General features: G+C 39.2%; 1 protein-coding gene across 1 annotated transcript in view; it reads left to right on the top strand.

Moving 5' to 3' along the window:
• Positions 1 to 627: 627 nt before the first annotated feature.
• The window catches only part of LOC122774642 (eukaryotic translation initiation factor 3 subunit E-A-like), a 28074-nt gene continuing 16573 nt past the window's right edge, over positions 628 to 12128 (top strand). Inside the window, exons 1-7 of the mRNA XM_044034099.1 lie at positions 628 to 746; positions 2133 to 2250; positions 2392 to 2509; positions 5357 to 5399; positions 6380 to 6484; positions 11472 to 11597; positions 11945 to 12069. Of these exons, the coding sequence (XP_043890034.1) occupies positions 657 to 746; positions 2133 to 2250; positions 2392 to 2509; positions 5357 to 5399; positions 6380 to 6484; positions 11472 to 11597; positions 11945 to 12069 (725 nt within the window). The 5' untranslated portion in view covers positions 628 to 656. The remainder of the gene's footprint in view (positions 747 to 2132; positions 2251 to 2391; positions 2510 to 5356; positions 5400 to 6379; positions 6485 to 11471; positions 11598 to 11944; positions 12070 to 12128) is intronic.

Here is a 12128-nt window from a genome sequence, read left to right on the forward strand (position 1 = left end):
TTTCTCAATTTAAAAATGGTTAAACGTACAATTCTGGTTATTTCTCAAAGGCACATAGTGTGGGTTATATTTTTTAAATTTTATTTTCAGCATCTTACATTTATGAATGAACCGTCTCTTAGTTATGCTGCTATAGGCCTAGACTGCTGGGGGAACTCCTGTGGTGCACACTCACTCCCTTTGAATGGTATGCATATGACTTTATTATTACATGTAATTACCTTGTTCTTTCTCACCCGAGTTTGTGCCTTTCTTTCCTGTCACCGCTCTCTCTCTCTGCCCTTATTTTGACCCCCAGGCTGCAGGATCCAGATCTAGTTGCAAGGCTATTACTATTGTCATTACCATTACCATTGAGTGTGTTCGTCCAGAACACATGAAAATGTCTCTTTTGAATATCACCGAAAAGGTCTTAGCAGGAAGACAGCAATAATTTCTTTAACTTTTTTGACAAGAATATATTTATTAGGAATACCCATGTATCTATCTATAATTTTAATTATTATTTGTATATATTTTAGTATATTAGTCCACAATGTCGACCTCGTAATAGCACTGAAAGATGTTTCATGTAGGATGCTGACAATGTTGCTGATTGGTCCGCCCCTCTGAACACAAGTGCGTCATACTTCCGCTTCCCTTTTCCCGGTGCAAAGATGGCGGAGTACGACCTCACCACAAGAATTGCTAATTTTTTAGACCGTCATCTCGTTTTTCCTCTGCTGGAGTTTCTGTCTGTGAAAGAGGTACGAAAATTATACACATATGAACACTTGTGGCATGTTTTCATGTGGTTTGTAGGAGCTATTTGGGGTTTTAAAGCGGTTTTAAAAGCCACGCGCGCTCAAGAGTTGGTCACATTTTCTGTGCTGTGTCAAGTAACCGCATCTACACAGACGGAAATGTAGCTGGCTGCTTTCAAAATAAAAGCACCACCTATAACAAAGACCCTCAAAATACTTTGGAGAACTATAGAGATAATCTGAAATTACGGGAAAGAAAACGTTAGGTGGTTGTGCAGCAAGGTTAACAATAAATTACTCCTTTACGTAACTAAGCGCACTAAATTGACACATCAGAAAATATATTTACATTTAGCTTTGAAAGATACTAAACCGGAATACGCACATTTTCACTGAATTCAGCTTGACTGGTTGAACGGCACACCGTGTCTGACTCAAACCGGCGATTTTCACATGTTAAAAGTGCCCGATATTCTAAACTCCGAGCTTTAAAATGTGTTCAGTCGCTGCGCTGGGTTACCTAACATTCAAGTTTGGTTACTGCTATGTAAATCGATGTTGCTGCCCTATTGTAGCACATGGATGGGCCTTTTTTAAAGCAATGCCCATTGCTAATCGCCAGAATCAACATAAAATAGGTTAACTTGTAAAAAACAATAACACAACGGCTAAGGAGATATATTTAGGCAGCAGCTGACAAACATTATTTAACAGTAATCAAAACAAATGAATACAACCATCAGATGTTCCTCTGAGGTACTCACGTTAGCTTTGGTTAACCGCTAGCAAAGCTAGCATTGTAGTACTAACGTGAGCCATTGCCATTGTTTTAACAATACTTACCTTGATACAGCGCATTTTGGGCAAGGGCAGTCAAGGCACTATAATTAATGAAGAATGGAGAAAATAGGATAAACCTGTTATCTATTTGATAGTATGTGTGTAATAAATTAATAAATAAATGAATTGAATAAATTGGAAATGTGGTGTATAATCATTGTTATGTAGAAGGGATGGGTTGATAACTTTTTTTATTTTTACAATATGACACTTGATATCACAACCTTGGATATTTACAGCTTTTTCATAAAACAATACTAAGCCGTTAATAACGGATCTGTGCTGATGCGTTACCACCTCCTAGCTATAACCAGCCAAAAACAATACTAATTTTTCTTGTGTAATTTTTGTTCTTTTTTGTAGCTATTTAGGGGTTTCAAATCTTATCATATCTGTGTATATATATGTGGGTGTATGTATATATATATGTATATATGTACTTAAATATTAGTTTAAATAGTATGAGTATAGTGTGCAATTTAATCATGATAATTTGATCTAATAAGACCCTTCTCACTTGTGTTTTTTGTCACTTTCTCTGTTTCCTAGATTTACAATGAGGACGAGCTGCTTCATGGAAAACTGGATCTCCTCAGTGACACTAACATGGTGGACTTTGCCATGGATGTGTACAGAAGCCTTTTTTCTGAAAAGGAAATCCCCCATAGTAAGGCTTAATGCATAGTTGTCATCCCAATTTCTCCTGCGATTTAACAATTAACATTTTAACAGCATTTTCAGTGTAGGGCCTCAAAGATGCACATGTTGTTCCTCGAGCTAATGCCTTTCTTTAACCTCCCTGTGTCAGCTCTGAGGGAGAAGAGGACAGAGGTGGTGGCTCAGCTGAAGCAGCTGCAGTCAGAGACGGAACCCATAGTAAAAATGTTTGAGGACCCAGAGACAACAAGGCAGATGCAGTCCACCAGGTAAAGCTTTTTTTATAATGTATTTTATTAATAAATAGTAGTCCTTACTCTTTATCTTTATCTTTTTTATTATTATTATTATCCTAAAACTGATTTTATGTAAGATGTGAGATTTGACTTAAAAAGTGTGAAATATACTTTTGCAAACTTAATGCCATGATTCTTAGATTGGTGAAAATCCGGCACTTAAAACTTAAGTAGACTCCATGTTACTGTGTTTTGAATGAAAAAGCCATTTGGCCTTTTCAGTGCATATGCAGTGCAAAGTCAGCAAGGACAGAAGTAAAGAGAGACAGATGCAAGAGGTTGTGGTTAACTTTATTAAGACTCTTTTTTTGTCTGCAGTGATTAAAATAGTTTGGTCATATTTGGTCTTTCTCCTTTCCTTTGTTTCTTGGCGAGAGTGTGTGTAGTTAATCAAAAGCATTTTCCATTTTCATCTCTTTTCAGTTTGTACTCCTTTATTATGTTGTTTTAGTTGGGCTGTAGACATTTGTTTATTTAAGCCATAGATTTGTATGAACTGTTATGCAAGATCTGAAGACAGATAATAGCAACATTGACTTAGCACATGTCTGTGTTATTGTTAGTTTGCTGTCACTGTGGAGCAAGGAGGAAATCTTCCTTTTGGATGATGAATCACAAGTCTGTCTTAAGTTATGTTATTTTTTCCTCATAGCATGGGATTTGTAAAACAATTGGGAGCTCATCTGGGGTCAATAAAGAAATCTCTCTTAGGCCAGTGTACATGCAGCAGTTTTATTTCACCATTATGGCCTAAATTATACTTGATGTATTTGCTTGTTTTTAACATTGTGTCTGGATTATGGGATTATCCTGTGCTAGAAATAAGACATGGGATGATATATGAACCCATATTCCCCATTCATTGGGTTTAATGCACATAGACCAACAAAGCATTTTACAAGGTAATAGAACCTATTGTTCTTGCTACTTTTATTGAGCGGTTAGCCAATAGGCCTGTATTCCTTACCAGGCTTTATTTACACAACTGCAGAAGCCAGAACGCAAGCAAAACCAACAAAGTAAACCAAGCTATTATCATATCTAGAAACACTGTAATCATTTGTACACTATGGTTTTGATCATCATCATTAGGTTGAGCTATGATTTATTTTCCAACTTGTTTGCACTTGTTAATGCATTCAAACCACCTTTTGCTGTTTGAATCACCGTGCTGCTGTTTTCCTTGACTTTTCAGTGCAGAAGGTGGCAGTAATGCTGCTTTTTCATGAGCGCTTGCCACTTGTTGTACATCTCAGCATCTGTTTTTCATCTAAATTTTCATAATTAGTGAAAAGTTATATTGAGTAAGTATTTATGAGTCTGTAGTTGTGCTTTATTTATTCTACTTTAGATTTCGATATGTGTTCCCCAGGATCTAAATGTATTTTGTCGTCATCCAAGTGTATCCAGAGAAGAATATCCAAAATGTCCATCTATTAAATAACACCTTGTCTTGTTTATTCATTGTGCAATAGATACAGTAATATGATCCTTGACTGGTGTTAATATTTTTCTTCAAAAAGAACAAGCAAAAACACTGGTACCACACTAAATAATATTATTAGGATTTGGAACGTGATGCTAAGCTGTTTTGTCACCTTTTATTTCACCTTCTGTTGATCCAGGGTTTGTAGTTATGTTTGATTTATTATTTTCTTAACAAGGTTTTAACTTGTGTATTAAGTGTTTTGTTTAAGATTGTTTGGTGGGCCTACATGCTCAACTGCATTTTTTGTGAATGGATTGTGCTTTACCACATGCATATACAACAGGCGTCTCCGGTGTCAAGATCCGATTGCAGTCCGATCACAGTTATCCCCCTAAAGTCACCTCCCCCTCTTCTGCAAAGATTACCAGCAGCATACTACAGCGTCATGTCCTGTCTGCCACCATATCAACAACAACATCATCCACACGTGAATTTGAGCTATTTTATGAAGTCCTGCTTTTCGAGGCAGGGGAAGAAGTCAACTTGAAAAGTGGAAAACTGCCAAAAGCAGAGGAGACCACCAACCCATTTCTGCTCTCATAGTTGTGGGTGGAGCGTAGACACGCTGGCGATGCATCGGAGACTCACACATTTATAATGTGGTCACAATGTGTCTCCAGCCACCTTCCGGATTGGTTTGGCAGATCGGATAACAAACCGTCCTCAGTGCTTCTCGGGTGTATTTACACCTGTACTTGCAAGTGGTCAGGCACTATCCAATTGCAATCTGATCACAAAAATGTGTAAAAAGGGGGCCAAAGTAACTCACATCCTAATATACTCATTATATATGTCATTTATTAGCCTCCCAGCAGGGGACAACCATTCTTAAAACAGAACAGTGATCTGCCTCAAGCTCAATGAAATTCACTAAACTCACATCACACAGCCAGCAAATGCATTTTTACGTTCACATTCTAAAAGTACACATATCCTGAAATGACACAGTTTCAGTGTGGTGTCCACATAAATACCAAAATTTTAGGTCACAGGCAAAGTTGTTAAATGCCATTGGCATAAGACGTTTGGAAATGCTAGAACATTCCTTCATTTTAACAAAGCCATAGAGGGCCTCAGAGGCTTTGCTGAGACATAATTTGTTAGACATGGCTAGTGTAGATTTATAGTAGCCAAACCAAATGTAATAAACAGCCAATCACACTGTTTTAAAAGTGAAATGGTCTTCATTTATGTTCGGGTCTTGATTTAGACCAGAGGAGGAAAATATACCTGAATGGGGCTCCAAACATAAGGATGTCAGCCAAATGGCGACTCAAGTTAAATGGCCTCTAACTACAGGAACTGTCTTGATTTTTTTTTCTTTTTTGCAGAGATGGACGTATGCTCTTTGACTATTTGGCAGAAAAACATAACGTAAGTTGACCTGATTTGCTGACATCTCACTTCTTCACTGCATTTCCCATGGCTCTTGTGTGAACCCATGGTTGTTTTAGGGATCAAAGTGGGAGGGGCAGGCTGAGTAGGGAAATGCAGAATTACTTCCCAAAACCCTTAACTCATTTTCAGGGTTTGTACGGCTTGCACAAATTCTGTGGACATTTACATTCTGTGGTGAATTGTTAAGAATAAACGGAGTAGCTCGAGACTCATGGATAGAGCCGCAAGAATGCCGGAGGTTCTATATTTACTGTGATGTTTGGCTTCTTACCCTCCCCTCCATCGGTCCCCTCCCACTCCGGTATCCCGCTGACCTGCATGCTGTCCTCAGTGCACCTCCACACTGCCCAGGCTCAGGGCCCCATAGCCTGCTGTGGGAAAGGCTTGGGCGGCCCGGAGCACCCACTGCCTGTGACAGCTAAAGCGAACCTTAGTGAATGGGCCTGACGTCAGAGTATACTGCTCTGAGATACTGGACAACAGGAAGGACAGTTAAATATAGGAATATACGTAGGCTCAAAATGATAGCCCTATATATACACATATGCAGTGCTAAATTAGTTCTCATGACCACTTTTTTGGCAGCTTTGTTACAAAAGTTAAATATTCTCTTGACTATGGCAAAATACCATTGATATGAGTGCAGTGTTTATTCTAAGTTTATTTAGCACTAGCCTGCCACCACGGCAAGAAAACTGTGATTGTGCCGCAAATGAATCTGAAGTAAAGGTTTGATTTTTACTTTGATTTATCATTTGTTTGTTGCAGCCCAGATGTTTGATAAGTTATTTAATGATAACATAAGGCTATCCTCACCCGATGAAACATCAGGCACCAGAACTGCATCAAATTTCAGAACAGGCACACTACACTTGTATACTGTTTGTTGTCAACGATTCACATGTTCTGTGTTTGATGTGCATTGATACATTGATGTGCTTTTGTTTCTCTTGAAGTTTCGTCAGGAGTATTTGGACACTCTATACCGATATGCCAAGTTCCAGTACGAGTGTGGAAACTACTCTGGTGCAGCGGAGTACCTCTACTTCTTCCGTGTCTTGGTAAGTTTTCAGATATTATGACTCACCAACATCGCTTATAAACAGTGAAGTTTGCTGATAACTGTGCACCTTATGTCACTTAACAGACTGCCTCTAGTGTATTACAATCTTATTTATAAACTGGTTTAAAGCAGTTCTCTCGCATATTAAAACCTTACATTATGTTTGCCAGATTGTTTTAATTCCTCAAAAGGCCAAATGCTTGAATGGGAGAGGAAAAGAACACTTAAAAGTAATTGAATGTGAAAAGCTGACGTCATTGCCTATTCAATTCACTGCACGTCTTCTGTATTAGGAGGAGACTGCTGCTGAAGGACTTGAGTAGGATCTTTAACTTGGCCAAGTGATCAGTGGCGGACTGCATAATCTGTCTGTAGTCTCCTCAAGGGGCGGGCCTCAGTAGACAGCTTATTGATTTGAGTGCAGTGGCCAAAAGTCCCTTGTCACGACTTCGGAGCTTATGGTCTACTTAGTTATGCAAGGTATCTCTTGTTCAGCAAGAAGATGGTGCCACACACTTTGCAAGGTGTTACTGGATGGTGTATGGGGGTATTAAAATGAAGAGCTGGAAAAGAGAGACTAATTTATACCATACACAGTTTGGTTTAAGAAATTAAAAAAAAAAATGCACAGATAAATGTTTTTTAAAAGCATATGATGCCAAAGTATGTTTTGCAAAAGAAGATAATTATAGTTCATGGAGAGCACTGGCAGAATAGTTTGTTAGTGCACATGCACACTCCCTATTTCCTCTATAAACAAAAAGACTTGTTGCCTGGGTTCTGGAGTTTGTGGCTTTACTGCCTTTGCCCTCAGAAATGGGTAAAATCTGAGTGAGGCTGTGAATGGGCTTGGTGCAGCTGGAATACAAGACCTGTTGCTTCGCAAAAGGCTTGACAGCCTCAAGACGTTTGAGTGACTGAAGCGATATCTCATTGTAAATAATGTGGTGTCTTCTTTAGAGTTGTCTTTTTTTATTGTTTAAAGATATCTGGGGCAATAGACATTTTTGAAAAATTACCAGTTAGCTTTCAGGTTTGCTTTCAGCTTTGATGCACAATTGTTTAGGAGGTGCTGCTGATGCAGTTTGTGGTGACAACCCATAGCTTTTAACTTCATGTAAATTTTAAACACATGAATACCTGTAAATGTATGAAATGTAAGATGATGATGAAGTCAGTGACTCCACCTATTCGGAAGTGCTGGCTCCACAGAAGTTATCAAACTTGGGTGAACTGTATCAATACCTACTAAAAACCAGGACAATTTCCTGTGCCATGGGTTATTTCATCATTAGCTACACAAGCAGCAGTACCTTGGTGGCACCCTATTCTAAGGTTGACTTTTTTCTTGCTTTTATACTATATATATACTATATACTGCTTTGCTTTCTTAGGTTATTGCTCCATTTGGGATAAAATCAGATTTTATGCAGAAACTTAGCAATTTTTTACTCTTTTTGTATAATCTTGCATCAAGTGTTAGCAAGTTCAACTCAACTGAATAGCCTATAATGACCAGTGGAACCAGCCTGCATAGTCAGTGGTTTCCCAGTGTCACTCACTTGTCCTCCTGCTTTTGTTTGTCTTTGGTTCAACATTTAGCTTTGCGGTAAAGCCAGGCCTCATGCCAAAACCAACCCTGAAAGAATGGGCAAGAATAAGATCAACATTTTGTCTATTCATTAGAGTGAAAAACATTGAGTCCATCTTTGTTCCTAGTCTAATTGGCATTTGATACTGCACTGTGTTGCCTCTTGTCTTTTGAATGTCAGTGACTCTGGCTAGTCATGCTCATTCAGTACCCTGGAGTGTCCTCTCCTGACAAATTTGGCACTGGCTCTGTACGATGATGAACCTACTTCACTACAAACAACCCTCTTAAACCAAAGCAGTTGGGTACTTCATTTGATGGGTTTTTCACTGATCTGTGCAAATATATAGAAGGAAGAGATGCATCCGAGGCAACATGACAACTCATTCTCCCAAGCTTTCCACTTCCACTCCCTCCCCCAAAAGAAACGCATTAAAGAAGTAATCAAACGCTTGCAGCAGATATCTCTCACTGTTCCAGCAACAGTTGTTTGTGGCTTTGCTGCTCAGTCTTAATAAAACATTATTGCTCTAATTGAGGTATGTTTTTTGAAGCCCAGTATAGAGAGGCCTTTATGTTTTTACCCCTCAAATTGTTAGACCCCTTATTTTAAGTTCCAGCCAGTTTGGGCTCTGTAACTAGATCTCTGTTGCTTACTCTTGACAATGCAAGAGGCTTTTAGATTGAGGGAAAAGGTAGAAATGGATTTCATTAGTGGGAGCCTGTGTGCTACCTCCCCCCTCCACTCTTTTTGGTGTTTTGTGGACCTCCCATCCTCACAGGCCCCTTGTCTTTCTCTCCCTCCCCCCGTATGGGAGAGGTGAAGCTCCATAAAGTCATTTAACGTGGGAAACCCAGTCAATTAAACGAAGGAAGCCAGCCTTGCAAAATCCATGCCTCAGGTCTTGTTACAGTGTGGCCTAGTCCGAAAAGAGCAACTTATTCATATCATCACTTAATGCCGGGATTGAATGTTAAGAATAAAGATTGAGTATCCCGTCAGATCCCCAGCACAGTAAATTTATTGTTGCTGGTCAGTCAGCGAAATGTGCCCATTTCACAAACCAATGGAAACTTAAGGTAACTGCTGGAAAAACCCAGGTACTGAAACTTTTCTAGCGTGGCCACCAGTGAAAGCCAGACTGTGTGTGTGTGTAGAAAGCTACCATAATGACCTGGAGGTCAGCCAAACGTAGCAGGCAGGGACTTCCAAGAGAGGAAAAAACTAACAAACAAAACATAACACTTCAACAGATGAAAACCTTTATCCGTGCAGTGAAGACATTTTTTCCTCTAGAATTTACAATGCTGAAATCACTTGTAACTTCTGAACCTCTATTAAAAACATTTATAATCGACCTGGTTTAACCCATGTGATCAAAGAAACACTGTTGCTCTAACTGGATGGATGAACACACCCTCCTGCTGTGTTCTCCTTTGGGGTAATACCACAATTTTCTAAACCATGTCCTCTTACCTGAACTCTTCTTGTGTCACAGCAGTTCACTGAAATGTTATCAGAGTGTAACTGGTCTTTGCTCAGTTGAAAAGAAAAACCTTTTATATCTGAACAATTTTAACCAATTTGTGGGGTTCCAGCGGAAACCTGTTCTTTTTTTAGTGTTTCCTCTACTTGTACATCTGTCGTGTCTCACAGTCCACTTTAGCGGCTGTCCGTCGGTGTACGGGGGCGTGTGGTTAGCATCTAGGTTTCTCTGGCCACTCGGCAGACACCCACCCCAACTTCCTGCTTGACTCATGTCACTGTGTCTGGTGTTTAGTGTTATCATGGACTATTCTGGCACAGAGGTTCCCATGAGCTCTACTAGGGTGTAGTCCGATGTCCACTACAGAGTGATTGCATTGCTGATGTTCAGAGGCATTCTGAACCTGTGTTTCATTACCTGATTCTTTTTTGTTTGTTTTAGCCTGTTCTGGAAATTAGAACCAGTAACCTACAACTTTTACACAGTATCTTCACAAAGATTTGTCTTGTTTTTGTCAGTACATATTTAACCCTTATTACCTTGTGATAACGATTGGCTTGTCCAGAGTTGCTGATAGTAATGTAAGGCAATTATCATTCCCCTGGTAAAAATCAAATGTTAGCTGATGCCATATAACTTTGTCTAAACCGTTGCACGTATCATGCATAAAGTCCCTATGACGTTTTAAGAATTGGGTCCCGTTTTTCCAGAGGTTGCAGTTCGCACATGACCAACACAATGGGAGATTGAAATAGATGAATGCATTCACAACAGGAGGATCATCTGGCTTGAGCATAAATGAGGCAGGACACTAGCCTATTCACTTGCTGTGGATTATTTGGAGTTTACCCTGCTGTGTTAGACTGGGGAGATTTTGTGGTCTGTCAATCCCACAGTAAATGCATTGTGTTTCCATACACTGAATCATTTAGTCTATAAAATAAACAAAATGGTTTAATGACTAACACCCATCACAAGGTATTGGATAACTCTTTGGTAAGCCCAGATATTCAAAATTCACATTCAGTTAAAAAGTACCAATGTCACATTTCAGTACATATTGGATCCAAAACATTTGTCATCATGGCTTTGTTGTCACATCAGAACAGTCGGACAGTTCTCCTGTCACTGCCTAAGAGGTGCCAAGTGTGTCTGCTCCAGTCTTTAGTTTGATGATTCTTTTTTTTGGATATTTTTTTTGTTTTTTTTTACAAATTTAAGTTAGTCGTGCAGCTCATTTTTCATTTAATTTCAGTCAGTGACACTTTTTTGGCATGTAGTTAAAACCAAATATCTGATTTAGAATGTTTTTGTCAGCAATACAAGTACACTGTTTAAATATAAATACAGATGGATTTGACCTCTGCTATGCAAGAGTGTGGCAATTTCAAAGAAACTTTGGCATCATGAATAGGAAAGAGACGTCAGGATATCTGGACCTCAGCTGCATCAGTTTTGGCCATTGTGGGACCATGACACTAAATCATTGGCTTATGCGTAGCTGCAGACAATTCCAATGACATTTGAAATGTGTGCCGTTGCTAGGCCTCAATCATAACGGGCATTGATTACCCAAGTCTTTCATTGCTAATATCCAATTAGATTTGAGGGACCTTCAGCATTACAAAACCACGTAAGCTCCACTGCTATTAAGCTGGTGTAGCTCTAATAAATTGTTCAGACAGCATATTAACACACATGCCTTTACTTGGTTTGGTAGTTTTAAATTTTTAGACTGTATGGCCAACTGCAATGCAGTGGTTGGCATCTAAAATTACATTACATTTGTTTTTTATAAAAGGGTAAATGAATTTTGGCTCTAAAAATCTGATAAAAAAAAAATATGTACACTGAAATTACATGTGTTGCTTATTTCAGCAAGTGTCCCATCTTTTCTTTTTTGTAAGGTTCCATCCACAGACAGGAATGCCCTGAACTCTCTGTGGGGCAAGCTGGCCTCTGAGATCCTGATGCAGAACTGGGAGGCAGCCATGGAGGACCTCACCCGCCTGAGAGAGACTATCGATAACAATGTAAATGCCCCACTTCTCAGAATTTGATACCTCATCTAGATTCCCTTACATAGACTTCATATTGACATTTCACTTTCAGCACAGCTCTGCTGTGGCATTTTATTCCTTACCCACACACACTCATCTGACTACTTTGGAACTTGGAAATGAGTATAAAGTGGTTGTCTGTGTTTGATTGATGAGCATTCAGAAGGCAAGATCTCTTGCTCCTCCTGTGTTCGAATAACTGTCTCGAAACAAATTTGCAATTTAATTTTCAATTATTTTTCTTGATTGTATGTATGTCTCTTAATGTCCTCTTGTGTGTCTGTCCCTCCTACCTACATTTCTGTCTTTGTCCCGTGTAGTCTGTCAGCTCTCCTCTCCAGTCTCTCCAGCAGAGGACATGGCTCATTCACTGGTCGCTCTTTGTTTTCTTCAACCACCCTAAGGGCAGAGACAATATCATTGAGCTCTTTCTGTATCAGCCACAGTAAGTACATTTATAATACAATGCCACTTTTCACTTTCTTGGATTCGTTTGCTCTTTTA

This window comes from Solea senegalensis, linkage group LG9 (assembly GCF_019176455.1).
Source record: "Solea senegalensis isolate Sse05_10M linkage group LG9, IFAPA_SoseM_1, whole genome shotgun sequence".
Classification (NCBI taxonomy): domain Eukaryota; kingdom Metazoa; phylum Chordata; class Actinopteri; order Pleuronectiformes; family Soleidae; genus Solea; species Solea senegalensis.